At 38.1% G+C, this 18,598-nt stretch overlaps 2 protein-coding genes across 2 annotated transcripts; both read right to left on the bottom strand.

Annotated features, from left to right (window-relative positions):
* Window positions 1-316: 316 nt before the first annotated feature.
* On the bottom strand, window positions 317-6,193 carry LOC117465889 (ADP-ribosyl cyclase/cyclic ADP-ribose hydrolase 1-like). Its single transcript, XM_034108961.1, has 8 exons — window positions 5,922-6,193; window positions 4,567-4,693; window positions 4,341-4,476; window positions 3,530-3,612; window positions 2,465-2,538; window positions 946-1,032; window positions 705-788; window positions 317-631 (listed from the first exon to the last, which is right to left on the bottom strand). Exons 1-8 carry the CDS (start codon window positions 6,098-6,100, stop codon window positions 574-576), a joined length of 828 nt encoding a protein of 275 aa, XP_033964852.1. The 5' UTR covers window positions 6,101-6,193; the 3' UTR covers window positions 317-573.
* A 1,662-nt stretch (window positions 6,194-7,855) lies between these two features.
* On the bottom strand, window positions 7,856-13,163 carry LOC117465503 (ADP-ribosyl cyclase/cyclic ADP-ribose hydrolase 1-like). Its single transcript, XM_034108331.2, has 10 exons — window positions 13,127-13,163; window positions 12,693-12,781; window positions 12,479-12,602; window positions 11,655-11,781; window positions 11,407-11,542; window positions 8,772-8,854; window positions 8,585-8,658; window positions 8,407-8,499; window positions 8,148-8,234; window positions 7,856-7,955 (listed from the first exon to the last, which is right to left on the bottom strand). Exons 2-10 carry the CDS (start codon window positions 12,739-12,741, stop codon window positions 7,856-7,858), a joined length of 873 nt encoding a protein of 290 aa, XP_033964222.1. The 5' UTR covers window positions 12,742-12,781; window positions 13,127-13,163.
* Window positions 13,164-18,598: the final 5,435 nt, after the last annotated feature.

The following is an 18,598-nucleotide window of genomic DNA, read 5'->3' on the forward strand; positions in this document are numbered from 1 at the left end:
TTTGTTTAAAATGTGCAAATGTGCAATACCTCTGGTTTACACAATACTGCAATCAGTACAATAATACTATTTGTTACACTTGTCTTTCAATGCATATTCTTACACATTTAATCGTGAATCCCAAAATGTATTTATTATAACGCACATATTACGTTTAATATAATTTCTCGATTTAATTTCTATTTAAGTTATTTCCATTTATATTCTAGTGTTGGATCTTAAAAGTATTTCTTATATCTTATGTAATAGTTCACACAAACAACTTTAAATATATATATATTTTTTTATTTAAAAACATTTCTTATAGGTGGGAGCAAGACTGTCAGTCGAATTAGCTCGCACCAGATTCAAAAAAAGATTTAAAAAAAACATGTCATTGACATTCACATGAAAATACACCTTTCACATTTAGTCAGACTGGCACATAGGTACAACATAATTATATGTTGTGTATAATAGCACATTATTCCATTTACAAAGACTTTACACAATATATTCTGGACAAAAGATTATTTTTACAGTAGGTTATTGTTTTGTTTACACAGTATATTCTGATATTGAGTTCACAGGTCATCACCAACAGGCTCCACAGGGTTTCTCTGGATGGGAGCTGCAGTCCTGGATCTGGGTTCTGCATAGCAACAGTAACATGTATTTTAATTTATACATGGGGACGTCCTCTCACACAAACATGCTGTACTTACTCAGTCACTTCCTCGCAGTTATATGTTATCCTTTGATCCAGCTCTTTCTGTAAATCCTTTAAAGATGCATTAGTGCAGTTTGTCCTGAAGAGGATACAGAAAACAGGACTTAAGGAACAACTTTACCTGTTTAACTTTCTGCATATTTGTATGTTGAACACCAACAAAATAAACCACTCTGGAAGCAAAAACAGAACATTTATTTACTTATCACATTTAAAATTAACAGAAAAACACTTACACAGTTTTGTTCTGTGTGACCAGAACAACATTCAGGCTTTTCACCCTGGGGAAGCCGAACCTCTTCACCTCGATGCTCGCAAAAATACTGAAAACAAAAGTAATAATGTACTTGGTTATGTAGAAGAAACAGATATTATGTCGGATTAGGGTTAAGGTAAGGTTATTAAAAAAGATATGACTTATTACATATGTTTCTTGTACATAATTCTCAATAATATATATTTTTTCTCAGTCAAAAGCTTCATTTTTGGAGATCCAATTACTGTCAAACCCACAATATATAACCACCACTACAAGTTATTTTAGTAAATGTTTATCTTGCTGCGGAGTGCCTTCATATTTAACTTTAAAGAGAACAACATATTGAATCAATCACATTTAAGACATTCAGAGCAGAACCATGATGATTGAAAGGTCTGACATGGAATTATCCGACACTCCTGCTCTAAAAGGATTGCATTCATTTAGATTTTCTGAGCAGATTTCAGTGTCCTGACATGGCCCATTCCTGGAAGTCTGTTCCGCCGTCACTCATACTGTAAATTAAAACATTTTACACCATCTGTAAAACCACAGCAGCATTGGAAATAGGGATCTGTAAGGTCACAAGAGACCTGGGCCTCTGAGAATACAAATAACACCAGACAATCGGGTTTTACAGATTTCTTAGAATGCAGTGTCCCTGACCTGCGTAGACTCCACTCCAGATATCCATAGATTGTTTATGGTCCTATCTGTGTTTTTATTCTATGTACAGCACTTTGGCTTGACCAAAAATCATTTAAAAAAGGTGCTATATAAATAAACTTGATTTGATTTGATTTTGGTCAAATGGTCTCGTTGAACTCTCTCATTTTTTGTTCTCCTTCTAGAAGCTTTAGTAAACGTTCAGTGTAGGACATTTGGACTCCAGCAGTTCCCAGTATGCTGCTCTCTAGGGTCCAGTGCGGTGTTTAGCAGTGAGAACTTAAATTGGCCTTCAGGTAACGTAAACGTATAATGGAAACTGGATATTATGTGATTAATTTCAAACTGAAAAAAAAGTTAGGAGTATACATTTGAGCCCATAAATCATGAATCCCCGTTTGTCTGATTTGCTTTGAGATGTTGTTCACTTACAAAAATGGGGTCAATGTTATTATTGGGGCAGCAGTGGCTCAGACTGTAGGGACTTGGATCGGACTGAAAAATACGGGGTGTGGACTGGTAGCTGGAGAGGTGCCAGTTAACCTCTTGGGCCCTGCAGAGCTGCCCTTTAGCAAGGCAACAAACCCCCAACTGCTGGCTAACTGGCAAACTAATCACTCTGCATGTTGTTTGTGCATATCCTCTGTATATGTATATTACGCTTGTGTGCGAAATGTGTTTAAAAAAGTGGAAAAAGTGATTTCCTCATTGGGGATTAATAAAGTATGTCTTCTTCTTCTTCTTTCCAAACTGTTGCTGAATTAGCATTAGCAAGTGAGAAATTGAAATAAGGTTTGCATAAAAGTCATTGAACTATAAAATATGCTCACCTTGCAGGATGAAATGGTGTGACGATGGATCCGTTTAGCATTGCTGTGACATCACCACAGGCAACATCTGCAAACTGAAGACAGAAAGATGAGGTTAGAGAACATTATATATACTTACACTACAGAGCACCTTCTCCTACATACATCTATATTTCAAGCAGCCGAGGAATCCATTATTAACTGAATGTAAGACATGTTTTGTATATATCTGAGACCTATATATTTTTTTTAAATAGTATAATAGGGGACCTATAAGGAAACCTGGAATATATAATAAGTAGGTATAAAGCAACACTTGGAATGTGGAAGTCCAAGTCTGATTTGCAAAATAAATGTTTTCTATGTATTTTTAAGTTAGGGTTATAAATTCTGATTCAAATAAACAATTCTTGAAGTTTTGAAGTTGGTACTGCAGTATGCTCAGAATTAATCTTAGTTTATCAGCAGCAGAACATCTAGTTCTAATTCTGACCTCCAGTGGTCTGCTGCAGGGATGAGTAAGCATAAAACAACTAACTAACTAACTAATGACATGTATGATAACTGTTTATATATTTATTTTAATTCATTTTAATCTATGTAATCTAACAAAGTGCTTCTTTAGTTCCATGTTTTTCATGTGTCCTGGTTGAATTGTATCCATTTCAGCTTGTCTAGTTTAAACCCTTTTAATTGTTTGTTTGTGTTCCTGCAAGTCAATGTTTTTATATGTGATTGGATCAATAAGGTTTTTTTGTAGTGGTTTGTTTAGGTGAATATTAAGAAAGGTGTGGGTGTTTTGGTCACAGAATAAAACCCAGGCAAAAATAAAGAGGGCTTTGCTGAATGTGTGGGTGGACACTGCTCGCTCAGGAGAGAGCTACACAATGTGACTCCATGGAGACCGCAAACAAAGCCTCATTGATTGAAAACCAGGCTGAATGACCTTTTACTTTTCTCCTCTATATCAACCTCATTCATTCACCACATGCGCCACCTTCGATTAAAATGGGTCATTTCAATCATGCTGTATCCAACAACTGTTGTATTTTTGGCAAAACCAGTGAAATCTTGTTGATAACTCACAGCAGTTGAGACTCTGTTCCAAAATGAGCGAACAGTGTTGTTCACACAGTCTGTCCACCCTGGGCAGCCGGTAGTGAATGTTTCTAGAACAACACACACACAGTCAGTCATTCCTTTTTGCATTTCAATTATAAGCTTTGATGAGTTGCATTGGAAAAAAAACGGAAAACTTCAGGACCCATACTGAGAAAGAAAACAAGTGATCCAAACATAAACAAAACATAGTAAAGCAATAGAAAAAAAAGAAAAATTAATTCAAAAAATGTCCCCCATAGTCCCATGTCCCCTTCAACTTTCGCACAAATGTCCACTTGGACTCAATGATTAATTGATAAGAATGTTGTTGTAAGACAAATGTCTAACAGGATCAAATGAAGGATTCATTTTGGAGAGACGTGTGTAAACTGAAAATTGCCTGATTGAAAAACAACTGCAATTTAATTTGATGATATTTATTGTACTACAACATGAAATGTAAACCTTACTTATTCCTTGTCTTCTCAGAAAACTTGAGGTAATTTGGTAACTGTTGCAAGCACTCTTTATTTAACTTGACTATGATACCTGTGTTAAAATAACTCTATACATAACATAAATAACACCTCTGGCATTTGACATACAGGTTTGTAGGGTGTGTTTTGCTTAAGTGAAGTTAACAAACTGGTTTTAAGATGTCAAACAGAACATCATCGTTAAGACACTGCAGCTCCTTTTTTCTCTGCCCTTTATTGTTTAATTTGTTAAGCAAATAATCGCATAACTCGACTAAATTACACAGTTATGAGTTTGTCTTTTGCACAAAGAATCTTACCACTGCTGCCCTCCTTTCCACACCAGGTGAGACCATCCAGCACAGACCCCAGCAGAGAGTCCTCCACGGTGACGTAACAATCTCTCTTCTCCGTGAAGTCATGGACAAGGTCCTTGGTTTTACTCCAGAACATCATCTATAACCCAAACACACACACGTGTTACCAAGAGGGGTTGAGTGTATAATGTGCGCACATACTGACCGTTTTGTTATGAGGGGTTTTTACTCTGTTGCAGGCGGGTTTCAAGGGGGCGGCGGCAATGAAAGGGTCATAGGCTTCCATGGGAACATCACAAGGGTCCCGGCCTACATAGGCTTGCTCAAATACATCCCACATCTTTTCACAGTCGTACCTGAAAAATAAAAGACAGTGTGGATGAGCTTTCTATTCATGTTTTATTTGAGTGTGCTTTCTGAAGCACTTTGTCACTTGTGTTTTAATAAGTGCTTTATGAATTGCTATCATTGTAAAGGAACTATCATGGTTGAAAAGCAGCCAACACAGTATGATTAATTCATATTTACAGTCAAGATTAGCTCAATTACAGTTGATAAGACGGACGCTACATATTATTTTCATCAGCTGTATTTACACTGGTCAGACACAAACAATGTGCAGTCGGTGAGTCAATGACTACTGAACCTTTACTCCATATTTAGCGTTTTATTTACTTTCTCTCATCGTGAGCACTTAATATTCCTGCACCTCGCCCTCTTTCTAAACATTCATGTGAATCATCAGTATTTGCTAATATTCCTTAAGATTATAAACTAGCACGTACACACTGTAACTCTCATTCATGAAATCACTATTTCTGCATTTTAAAAATGTCTCTGCATTTTAACGTGTTAAATAGTTTATAAAATACATACATAGTTTTTCCAATCATATCAATACAGTCAATTAAACACATTTAGGAATCAAGATTCATACGGTTTGGAGGTAAACGCTAAAATGGACAGTAGAGCAACGGAAATATGGAATTCTTTCCTAGACTAAATAATCACAGACGTATTGATACTTTTTCTTGATTATATGTCTTGTGTTTTGCCATGCAATTCCATTTGTTGATTCAAACAAATAAAGGGCATCTTATAAAAAACTAACTTTATACATATAAAATAAATGCAGCCTTTAGGCCTAATACACAATTACGGTAAGAAATACGATCTTCATTGAGTTTATAATTTTGAGGTGTAGTTTGTGGTTTTGAATCTGTAATGCATGCATTATACAGTATTTATTGCCAGGTGTTTTTATTAGTTTGTGTATCCCATTCATATGAATATGGGTAAATAACAGAATAGCTTTCTGAGCAATGCATTACAGATCGAAAGCATCACAAACAACAAACTTAACAAAAAAGATTATACAATTTGCTGAAAATGCTTATTGCAATGTGTTGTAATAGGCTGCACTGGCTGAGTGTATAATAAACTGGGAATTTAGTGCAAATGCTTACTGCATCAAATATTTACCATTTCATTGCATTCCAGATTGAATTACCAGTTATGTGAGGAATCCCAGTTTAACTTTGAGCCTACTTTATATTCTGGACATTGAGTTCTAAAAACACTTACCCTTTGAACTCCTGACACCTTGCAATGAATGTGGGATTTAGTTTGTCTGTATTCTGCCGCAGACTGAGTCCCAACACAACGGTGACGATAATAAGCAGGAGCAGGAGACCGACGACACTTAAAAGAATACAGCGTCTCCTGCGTCTCTTCTCCGGAGGACGAGACTCTCTGTGCTCCATTAAAGGCTGTTACAGTTCAACCTCACAACGAAAGTTTGGCTGCCTGATGACTGTTGTTTGTTTTCACTGAGACACTGCGAGCGTTCCGCCGTCTATTTATAGAGGAGCGCACTCACGTTGGCTCGTGGTCATCTGCTCCAATCAGGAACCTGTGCTGTTTAGGTGCTGCCCAACCTGAGGTCCGAGGACCACAACGAGACCGTTAAGTAGTGGATGTAAGTAACTATGCAGAGGTGGAACAAGTACTCAGACCGTGTACTTGAGTAAAAGTAGAAGTACCAGAGTGTACGAATACTCTGTTACAATTAAAAGTCCTGCATTCAAAACATACTCAAGTAAAAGTACAAAAGTATTAGCATCAAAATATACTTAAAGTAGGCTACCAAAAGTAAAAGTACTCACTCTGCAGATTGGTCCATTTCAGATTAATATATTATGTTTTATAACTATTGATGCATTGAAGTGTTATCAAAGCTGGTAAAGGTGTAGCTATTTTTAATGACTTTGTATACTGCAGGGTAGCTTGTGAATTTACTCCAGGTGTAACTAAAGTCTGATTTAACTTTTGATTATATTTCACATAATTAATCAAAATCTGTAATGTAACTAAAGGTTTAAAATAAATGTAGTGGAGTAAAAATACACAATTTACCTCTGAATTGCCGTGGAGTAGAAGTACAAAGAAGCATACAATGGAAATACTCAAAGTACTTGAGTATTTGTACTTAGTTACTTCCCCTCTGTAACTAGGCCTATGTACATTTGAATGTACACTGAATTGTGTGCCTATAGTGCATATTTGAGATACATGGTACATTCCTACTTCACATATATTTGATGTATACTTGTTAGGTTAGGTGTAGTTACTTTGCAGATTCAGGGTTGTATCAAAGTTTTTTTGTAATAACTACTTGGGTAAAGAAAACTGATATATTAATAAATATTTAAATAAATAAAATATGAAACCAGAAATAATCGTCTTCCGATTTGTATGTGTAATTTATACAGGTAATGTTCAATGATTTTTTCTGTATACAAAAGAAAGTCCCCACAAGAAAGTCTACACACAGTTTATTCTACTGCAGGTGTATAGAAATACCCTGCAATATTCTGCATAACTTTAAGTATATTTTGATGCTAATACTTTAGATTTTTACTCGTAGTTGAGTAATTTTACACTCTAGTATTGCTGCTTTTACTTAAGTTAATACATTGAGTACATCTTCTACTGTTCCTCTGATTGAAGGTAACAATATCCCACATTGAGGGCATTGGATGGATTGCATATTGGCTGATATTTAGCTTGAGTGCTGTTTTTCAGTTTTGCTGATTTAATCTCCTAATCTCCTAAATTTACACACCTTCCGGCGCAGACTGAAATCTCTTTCGACTCCACTTCGAGCGATAGAACTATTAACAAAGCACTTATATACTAATAAAGGACTGGCTTACCTAAAGCCAGTTGAGTAGCACTTGAAATGTTTTAGCTCTATGAAACCTGATGTACTTACTGTATATGATTCTGTTGTCTTCAAGTTTGTATTTTGTTGGTCGAACGCACTTATTGTAAGTCGCTTTGGATAAAAGCGTCAGATAAATGCAATGTAATGTAATGTAATCAAATGGGATCAATGAAAAGTGAATGGAAGTAAGAGAACAGTCAGCTTTAATACAGGAAATACTTTTGAGCATCCAGTTTGAGTGTATCCATCTTTCAAAAAAACAATATCATAATACATGCTGACTTTTGTGGGGTCAGGTTAATGTGAGGCTCTTTATCTGCGAGAGGCTGTTCGCACATGTTTGGCAGGAGGCTTGTTTGGGGTTCTTGATACACTGAAGGATCATCAGGGTCCTGTGGACAAATGTGATTTGTGTTACCCCAGGGTTGCATCAGGAAGTTGGTTATCAAGCCAAAAAGAACATCTGTATGTGAGTCATACTTAATCTATAGATCCACCTCTGTTTGTCTATACATCTGTGTGTATGTGTCGTATTACAACATATTTGGTTATTTAATTTGAAGCACTATTTGTACGTCACTTACTCCTCGTTGTCTGTGCAAGTCCAGCGGAACCCTCTGGACTGGAGGATCTGGATCAGGTCTACAATGGATCCTTCACTACATGACTCTCTGTACAGGAGAAAAACAAGGAACTTAATCTGTCCATATAAATATTAACCACCCTATTATTAGTCACTATAAAGCTGTAATTAATGGGGAACTTAATGGCTGATAATGATACTTTTATATTATTCATTGTTTTATATTATTATAGAAACTATCAGCTGTTTTTTTTTCTTACATAAAAGGTCCATCTAGATTGGTCACCACTTTTATGTTAACATAATCCACCCGGCATGTGTTCAGACTCTCCAGTTCAACACTCCCAAACATGCTGCAAGAGAAATAAAACATTATTATTCTGTACATACTCAACAAAAACCATCGCTAAAATATTTGCTTTCGTTGTTTCTTTTCACCTTTTCCTACTGAATGCGTTGACAATAGACCCATTCAGTAACACGGTGATGTTTCCACATGCCATTTCTGCAAACTAACAAGCAAGTGAAGAAAGCGGCATGAGAGAAATGAATCCACTGCGGTATGTTGCATATATGAATAACAAATGACACAGCTACACTCCGGTAGTTTGGACATTACACTCACATTTTGTGAGGCTTGCCTCCACAAGGAATACACTGGATGATTCCTACAGGCCGACCACTCCGGACAAGAACTGAAATCAAAACCTGTGTGTCAAATTCACAGCCATCAGTTTAAATATGTATCACCACCTTAATGATTTCAAAATAAGATATGACTGATAATAAGACCTGCACGTGTATGTGTTGTTTTGACATGCCACCACATAGTTAATAATCACTTAGCACTACTACTGTAATAAAAAAATAAAAGCATGAGGAAACTATTTTGAGCCTGAACGATGAGGTTATATTTGAATCTTGGTGCTATACCAAAAGATCTGTTTCAGATAAAAAAAAAGCTAAAATAAATACAGTTTTTATGCTAATAATATTTTTAAAGTATGGTTAAGGAAATACAGTTGTATATCAGTTATAGTTTCGATACAAATAAAATGCTAACAATTTTAAAGATGCATTAGCTGACTTTTTGGCAAACTGGTAGAAGAAATGTTTAAACACCGACACATTTTTAACTCTTAAGTTGAAATGGTAAACTTGTTAGCAAATCGTAGCTTTTTTACAAACGCAAGAAAAGCTGTTATTCATACATTTAAGTCCAGTGTTCCCTCTCTTTTAGCTCTGGGTTTGGTCTCTACCATCTCCTGAGGGAAATATATGACTTGTTAGGGGGCTAAATGCTTCAATGTGTCACCAGCTATTTGCTTACTTTGTTTGTGTGTTGTTTGCTGCTGAGTAGGTACTGTACACTGGGGTTTTAGATATTTTGCACTAAAGTTTCTCTACATAACGGTGCATGTTTTAAAACCAAAACAATGAGCTGAAAGGCACTAACATGCTCTTTAAAGCTGAGGGGAAGCAGAGTGATTGTTATTGTGAGTGGCCCCTTACAGTTCATGTCTTAATTTGACCATTTTTTTAAATATAAAAGTATAGCTTTGTCACGGAGGTGATCTCTGGGCTCATAGATCTCGGCCTCCGTTACGGGTTGTTTAGGTTTTGTTGCTGAAAAGTATTCCCTTTCCCCATGTCTGTCGTTGATTGTGTGCACCTGGTCCTGTTGGGTTGATTGGGTTGGGCATTTAGGCTCTGGGGTTTTGCTGTTAGAGAGGCTGGGGCTGCAGTCGGATAGTTTAAAAATCAGCTCCTAAGTTCTAACCCTATCGTCTATTCCTTGACCTCTGAGTGAAACGTCACGGGGTTAAGGGATAGTGGATAGGAGAATTCAAAAGGACTTAGGAGAAGAGACTGCGGTACTTTAGAGAATCCGAATGCACTTTCACTATCCGACGTGTTTATGATGCGCCAGCGGACGTCATTGTGTGCGTCTGCTGCTGTGGGGGAACTATGGAAACTACAGTTTTCTGTACAGCGGACTACAACATGGATGTTCAATAAGAACGAGGGACTACTGTGAACTCATCTAGAGACTCTGCACCGTGCTCTGATGCTGCTGCTTTGCTTTATGAACGTGGACAACAGAGAAACATATTCTTCATGACCAAAGTTGGAATTGAAATAAAAAAGGAAAGTGAAACTTATGCTCGTCACCCTCTCCCTCCGGTCCACATTAATACAAATGATCCCAATACGTATGATTGTATGAACTAAAGATCTTAAAATCAATACAGATGTATTTATTATAAACGTTAGTCCTTAACATCTATCACTGTGTATATCACCATTCAAACATATTTTAAAAGTTGAACAAACCCCACACAGCTCAGTAAAGACTGTGAAATGTTGACTTTATTTGATAATTTCAGTGAAAACTAACGTTCATATTTCTCTTTTTGAGTATAATACTGATGAACGTTCAAAACAAAGCACTTTGGCAACTTACCACCTATGTTTTAAAAAGCTTAATAAGCACCGTAACTTTCATGATATCATTTCTCGGTCATAATCGGTTGTTTCCGTGAACGGCCGACTGTTGAGTGACGGCAAATGCTGCGGCTGCAAGGCATTGTGGGGCAGCATTTTCGCTTCTCCTGTCGGTTAGGGAGGTCCAGTGGTTCCTAAGCTAAAGGAGGTTATAAAGGAAGTTTGAAACCTCCTTTCCTATCATTCTCATCATTCTAGAGAATTCGAACGGCACTTATCATGGCTGCCACTGAGGGACTTCCGGGTCATTTCACTCCTTTAGGAAGGTTCCTAAGCTAAATGGACTATTCGACTTCAGCCTGGGTAGTGTGTGAGATCCTTGTGGTGGCTGGTGACTGTGCTCACGTGAACAGCAGATTGAGTCTGTGTCATACGTTTGTGAGTAATAAATGCCCACACCGGGTTGTATTTTGGAAAAAAATAGTGTGGGAGACAGTCATTGGGGGATATTGATGAGGTCAACCATGTACAAAAGATGAATAAATACCCACACCGGGTTGTATCAAGACGTTCTGCCTCTGTCTGGTCGGGCCGCTCACTTGTCAGCCTTACAAGCTTAGAGCAGCTATAATAATATCATAGTATTTTCAAGTTCTGCACTTTAGGGAACAGGAAATGTTGGATTATGATTAAGTTATAGCAGAGTTTTCATTGTGTGTTCAAATGTTGGTATTTGTAAATGTTCATGAAGAGAGAATCCCTTTTCTTGCTATGTTAGAGTTGCCTTTGTCTTGATAAAACTAGAACAGGTTTACCGGAGTCTTCCTCTTGTCCACACCAGATGAGGTCATTGAACATGTAGCCAACCAGCGTGTCCTCCAGGGTCCAGTAGTGAGGGACAACAGCTGTGTAGATGTGCATCAGTGTCCTGGTTTTACTCCAGAAGAGGAACTAAACAGAAGTAAAGGGAACTATACAATTAGCTTAACACCAATATCCGCCATTTTATGAGGTATCAATGAAATATTATCAAGATTAATTCAATTTTGGAGCACTTCCTTACCCTATCGCAGGGCCAGGTTTGTGCCATTGCATAGAACATGTGATTATAATCCTCCACAGTGACATTACAAGAGGACTGACGGACAACCGCCTCCTCAAACTGTCTCCAGATCTCCTCACAGTCCAACCTACAGTACACATAAAGATTGGTCAACTATCTCAAATGACAAAAGATTAATCTGCAAATATTTCAAAATAGTAATTGATAAATTGTTACACTTGGTTTATAAAGCAGAGAGTGGCAAATGTTGTTCTATCGTTTTAATATGAAGTTTCTCTAATTTTTTGAGATAATAATGTTATATGGATTAATTGGGAAGATTTTTTTCCCGCAGCCCTTGGGGGCGTCATTGCTTTGCAAATCATCGCTATGTTTCAATCACCTTCCAAAGAAAGCCGTAATGTGTTCTTTACTAAATTGAATGACATTTCAAAATCGACAGCAAAACACTACACCTTTTGTAATCCAAAAGAAGCATTAACTGAAACTACAGATGAAATGACAAAAGCATTTTCCCAAGTAAACTAAGTAAATATGACCTGACAACAACAAACCCAGCTTTGTTGCACAAGCTCACATTTCCAATGAAATGAAACGTCTTTTCACATTTCTTTCTACAGAAGCATCATTCAACATCACATCAAAACAAGTGTTGCTGCCCTTCATGTGGGCTTTGATGCAGGATTGATTATTTGTACTAACTTTATACCAACATAGAAGCTTTGGAAGGTATTTCATGTTGTAAAGGCTTCGGTCAAAAGGTCATTTAATTCAAGTGCATGCATGATTAGAAATACAATATGAGTCTTTGTACTTTACATTACCTTAGACTGGGGTTAACTAGTGTGATGTAATTGAAACACCGTCCCACCACAATGTGTTTAATGTTGGGGGTAGTCCCCAGCTGGGCTTTCAGTGGACCAGAGCAGAGTAGAAACATAATGAACCCTTTGAAAATGGACACAAAGATGGAAGAAAGAATAAGTTATCTTTCATATTTAGGAGGGGCACATCAATAGAAAGAAAGATATGACTTACATGGCCTGCTGATCATGAACACGGCTGCAGATATTGTAAAGGAGCTCATGGTGTTGGGTCTTCAGTTTGTGTTTGCACATTAAATCCACCTTAAAGATCAACAGCAAAAAATAACTATTTTCACTCATTTCCTACAGGCAAGCAGAAAGAAAAGTGTTTTGCTTTGTGGCTGAATGAAAACTAATGTTCTTGTTGCGTGAGGAAAACTACCTCCAACGTTTTTATTTTCATCTGGTGCTGTCAAACCTGGCAGCTTGTCAAATACCCTTGAGGAAGTTTTGACTTAATATTGGCTGACATTTAAAATACAACAACAGTATTGCATATCAGCGATACACACACATAATATAAATCTGTTCAATTACAGATGTTAACACATCATAGCAAGTCAATAAGCAGGTATACATGCCAAGTGTATACTTCAGTGTCCTCACCATTTCCGATGCGGAAGGTTACATCGGACCACGCGGCTTCATGGTTGGGATGGTAAAAGCTTGCTCAAGACAAATCTTTGCAGGGCTAATGTCTCACATGCCCTCAGAGATGTCCATTCAGGACAGATGACGTGTTTTTTTCTCCAGCCTTCTATTGAGTGGATCCACATGACTGGCGTTATAGTACCAATAAGAATCTCCCCACACAGAGTGTTCGCTGTTCTTCATGGCATGGTGTGGTGGGCTGGAGGAAAAAGTTAATATTGCTCACTGCGATATTTGAAACACTGAATTATTATTTTTTTGACTCAATTTAAAGAGGACATATGCTCATTTTCAGGATCATATTTGTATGTTGTGCCTCTACTGTGACTTGTGTACATGCTTTACAGTTCAAAAAGTGCTTTATTTGTCTCATACTGCACCTCTTTTCACCCTCTGTCTGAAACCAGAGCCCAGTCTGCTCTGATTGGTTAGCTGTCTGGCTCTGTTTTGATTGGTCAACAGTGTAGGAAATGTCCCGCCCCTTAGCCTATCACGTAAAATCAGTTGGAGCCCTAGCCAATAGACATATGAATGTTACATAGTGATGTCATAATGTTATGGAAGAAAACAAATTAATACAAGAGTTGTCAGGTATATATATATATATATATAGCTCAATGATAATGATTACAAATGTGCCTCAGGGGACTTTAAATGCCTATTGCGTCTTATTAGTACATAATGAGACAATCAAAGAGAAGGTGCTAATTAGAAAGTGTCAGCATGCTCTGAAACAAGATAGTAAACATAAACTATAAAAGGACATCTGTAATATATCAGCATGTTAGCTTGTAATTTTGAGCATGTTAAAATACACTGGTTAGCATGTCGGAAGAGTCATTTTCACATTTAACAAAATGTGACATTAGCGAGGTGAGAATACATTTCATTTTTACTAAAGAGACAACAATTTAACTGTCAAACCAGGTGATATACAGTGTTTGACTGTGAGGGGACTGCATCTGTTATATCTGACATAACCATCTACTGCAGGGCTTCTCAACTCCGGACCAAGGACCGAACTGCAAATCAATCTGGACCGAACCCTGTGTCCCATTAAAAAAAAAAAAAAATAATAATAATAATAATAATTTCTGATTCTGATGTAAATTAAAGTGGACCTATTATGCTATATTGGAAAAATATATTGTAGGGCCATACCTACAGTATGCCAAACATGTCTGTGAAGTTTTTTGTTTAAAATACCAAACAGTTCACCCATTGTAGCCATGCCTCATACTGCTCATACCCCTCTTTTGCGAGAGGGGTCTGCCTGCAGACCTCCACTCTCAGGACAGTTCCGGTGCATACCTCCACTCTCAGGACACCTCCACTGTCAGTACAGGAAGTGCACGCTAAGAATTCCAAAATAAAATCACCACTATCAGTACAGTGCCACTTTCCAAACAGGAAATGCACGCAAATACAAAATAAAATCGGATCGTGACACTTATTATATACATATGTATATATCTATAGATATATACGGACACCTTGTATTGTAGTTACTATCAGTACAGCCGCAGCGCCACATTCCGAACAGGAAATGCACGCAAATACAAAATAAAATCGTACTGACACTTATTATACATAAAGTATATATAGATATATATAAAAATAGGGACACCTTGTATTGTTTACTCTCAGTACAGCACCACTTTCCGAACAGGAAATGCACGCTAATACAACATAAAATAGCACTGACACTTATTATCTATATATATATAGATATATATATATTTATTTATATATATAAATACGACATCTTGTATTTTAGTTACACCCGCTAGACAACAGTGGAAGGTTCGAGAAACAACCGTGTTTGCCGGGTGCACTGCGGCGGAGGTGGGGAGGTTCCAGCTGGGAACCTCCACCCCGCTGCGGGACCCGTGGGACCCCTGGACGGTGTGTCTTGGTCACGCTTCATATCGGCCGGCGCGGAGGCCCTCCGACAGTGGGTCGCGTTTGCCATTCGATCAGTGAGAGGAGAGGAGAAAAATGCAACAAAAATTGTCAAAATCGGTTAATATAGAGAGGCGAAGTCACGCCCATCTACTTCCGGCCCATGGGACCCCGGAAGCGAAAAATTAACATTGAATTCAATGGAGAGAGAACACGTATCTTTTGATCCCGTTTGAATTGTGCCACGAACTACACATATGATGTTTGTCAATCTTAAACAATAAGTTCCATGTCAAAAAAGTCACATTTTGTCGTAAAACTGTTGAAATATAAGACTATGAAAAATACGCGACTACAAAGACTACAAATCCCAAATCCCATTCTGGCTCGCGTAAGTGATGTCACAGGCGATAATGCTCCAAGTGGTTGCGACTCGTAATTAAAGCGAAGAAGAAGAAGAAGAAGAAGAAGAAGAAGAAGAAGAAGAAGAAGAAGAAGAAGAAGAAGAAGAAGAAGAAGAAGAAGAAGAAGAAGAAGAAGAAGAAGAAGAAGAAGAAGAAGAAGAAGAAGAAGAAGAAGAAGAAGAAGATCTCATAACTGATTTATTCCCTCCAATAAATAAGAGATTGCTAAAAATAAATTCACTTTTACAAGATGCCTGTGTGCTTTGTACCAGGTTGTAATCACATAAGTGATCATACTTATAGATCATAGCTCGTTCTATCGCTTCCCGTCTGATGAAAGGACCAGGAGTCGTTGGACCAAACATATCAGGTAATACACATGTTGTGCATGGAACACAGTCAAGCTAGCTACATAGCTAGTAGCGAGCACGTTAGTTAGCATCACATTACTTAGCCTTGTCATTTGTATTAGCCTTAACATGAAGTGAACCCAAATGTTAAACAGTAAGAGTAGTCATGATGGTAAGTATTTTGTGAAACATTTGAAGAGGAGCCTATCGCCCCCTCCACCAGGTGCTAAGGGGGCGGGAGGTAGGCTAACGGCAGATTAGCATCTGCGATCTTTTCTACTTAATGCTATCTGCTCAAATGGTTAACATTGAACATTAAAAGATCAGGCAGTGCAGGGAGAGTCGAAGGAAGGAAGGCAGGCAGGCAGCTTTGCATGACATTTATTTATTTATAGAAGGACCATGCATACAAAAACATTAATCTCAGCAAAGAGAAGAGATGCAATATGCCAGATTATAGCTAATAGCTAATTTCCATCTGTGGTCCATTCTTCTGGACGTGTTTCATTGTGATGATAGTGAGTCAATCTGTTTGTTGGAAAGACAGTAGTTGAGTGATTACTGAGAGAACATTATTAAAAGAGATAATTCTTTAAAGTGTTGTTACTGACCTTTTTCTCTTTTATTTTCTTTACCTCACCTGTAACTGCTGAGACCCTGAGGAACATGCACACTGGACTGACCTGCTCTGGCAACCTGATTTCCACTGTACGTAATAGTATTTGGTTATGGTATATTATTTATATACATCAAAGGCACAATGCACCCCCCAGAGACACACATGTATTGAGTGTGATATTGTGCATAGGTCAAGTGAAATCATCTTTACATACTAGAAAACTGTAGGAGTGGCAACTTGTTTTGAAATTGAATTTTTAATATCCGATAATGAAGTTGATCTGTTTTCTTTATTCTTCTCTCTTCCCAGCTCCATCCATCACCGTGCTCTGTTCCTGCAGGTCCTGCTTGCTAATCAATGCTCTATTTTTTTACACAATTACAAACAAAGTCAATGTATTGTATGACATGAAGTTGTGCTTCATTCGGAGTCAATAATAAATTCATTCTGCCTTCAACTGCACAATGATTGTGGACTGCACCGACATCCATGTAGCTGCCCCCCCAGTAAGATGAACCAAGCAAAGAGGGTCGCCATCATGCCCAAGGACATGCAGCTGGCGCGCCGCATCCGCGGAGAGAGGGCTTAGACTGACCTGAGACCAGCACACCCAAACACAACGGCTCTTTTAAGAGCCACCTACAGTTTCAAAGAGTTGCAATCCTACGTTATTATAATTATTAAACTGGTTCATGTGTCACTTAGTTTACTGAACCGTGATGAATGAAAGAAATTTGTGAGGTAGTGGTTTAAATAAGTTACAAAGACATTAATATATGAGTAACAGGTCAGTGTAAACACAAGCTTCTGTCAATTATGGATCACTCAAACTATTTATATAAAAATATGTAATAAAGTTCTAAAACAAGTATTCGGTATATTCCTTGATAGCTTTTGGAGAAGGTTGTTTTTAAGTTTACTAAAATCTATCGTTTCAACTGTTTCACTTTATAAAAAGGAACAGGTGAGTAGAGCATCATTGAGTTTCTTATTCTGTCAGTAAATTATCCAAATGAAATGTTTATCATTATTTTATTCAACCCTAAACAAATTGATTGTACCTTTTTAATAATGACCTTACATGGTTAAGTTAAATTAACTTCAGAAAATCAAATCTGTTCTGAGAAAAAACTAATAAATGTTTAAAGATAGGAACTTGCCATCCCACTGAAAAACAGTCCGTAGAGATTTAAAGGCGTAGTTGTAGTTCAGTCCAACGTTTCATTTGGATTCATTTCTCCAACAGTCAACTATTTTCATAAAGAATATATATATTTTTCAAAGTCAACTTTATTGTCAATCTTACTCAGTTTGTGTTTATAGACAGAGATCAAAAATACTTTTAAATCAAATAAAATTATACAATTTACAGATATGTATACACATATATATATATATATATCCTATATAATGATGGTGGATACTTCACCTCCAGCAGGGCAGATGGCTGCACAAGTCCATCGGGGGATGCTCCCAAAACACCGACTCACTCACAAAGAGACCAGACTCGAACACTGTCTCCTGATAGGCCTGCACAAAAGCCTTCACCCCTTCGGGCCTCGTTTACAACCCCCCAGTTGACAGCCATGACTCCGTCCAAGTTGTACCCCCCGAGCACCCTCTTCATGAGGGACGCGCATGGAGTGGATGAAAGTCCCGACCGCAGCACAGCACCAAACTTTCTGGCTGTCAACCTGCCCCGCCTGTGTAACTGCCACTTTGTCCGCTGTCCTCCGGTGGCTGTCTGGATGGCAGCTTGCTGGTCTCTGCTCAGTCGCATTGAGGCAAGAATTGCCTCAAGCCCCCGACCCCCATTCCCTTTCACCAGCTCCGGCACGGTGACAATGGCCTGATGTTGAGGCCGCGGCTCTGGCTCAGGTGACAAAAGCCATGCCATGCCACACTGTGCGCCCCTCAGTGCAGACCTGAACCAGTCTACATCCTGAGTGGCGATGTCTCTGGCCAGTGGGTTGTATGTCTCCTCTCACTGTTGGTAGAGTTGAGACACCGGCTGGACTACTTTGGAAGTGCCAGGCTTCCTCCACTGGCACTCGACATCTGTGGAGCTGATCTGCCACATGGCACATATTGCCAATGCTGCAGCGTGGCTGCATTTGTACATCCCCCGTGCACAATCACAGACAGCGCTCTG

Source organism: Pseudochaenichthys georgianus, chromosome 20, assembly GCF_902827115.2.
Source record: "Pseudochaenichthys georgianus chromosome 20, fPseGeo1.2, whole genome shotgun sequence".
Classification (NCBI taxonomy): domain Eukaryota; kingdom Metazoa; phylum Chordata; class Actinopteri; order Perciformes; family Channichthyidae; genus Pseudochaenichthys; species Pseudochaenichthys georgianus.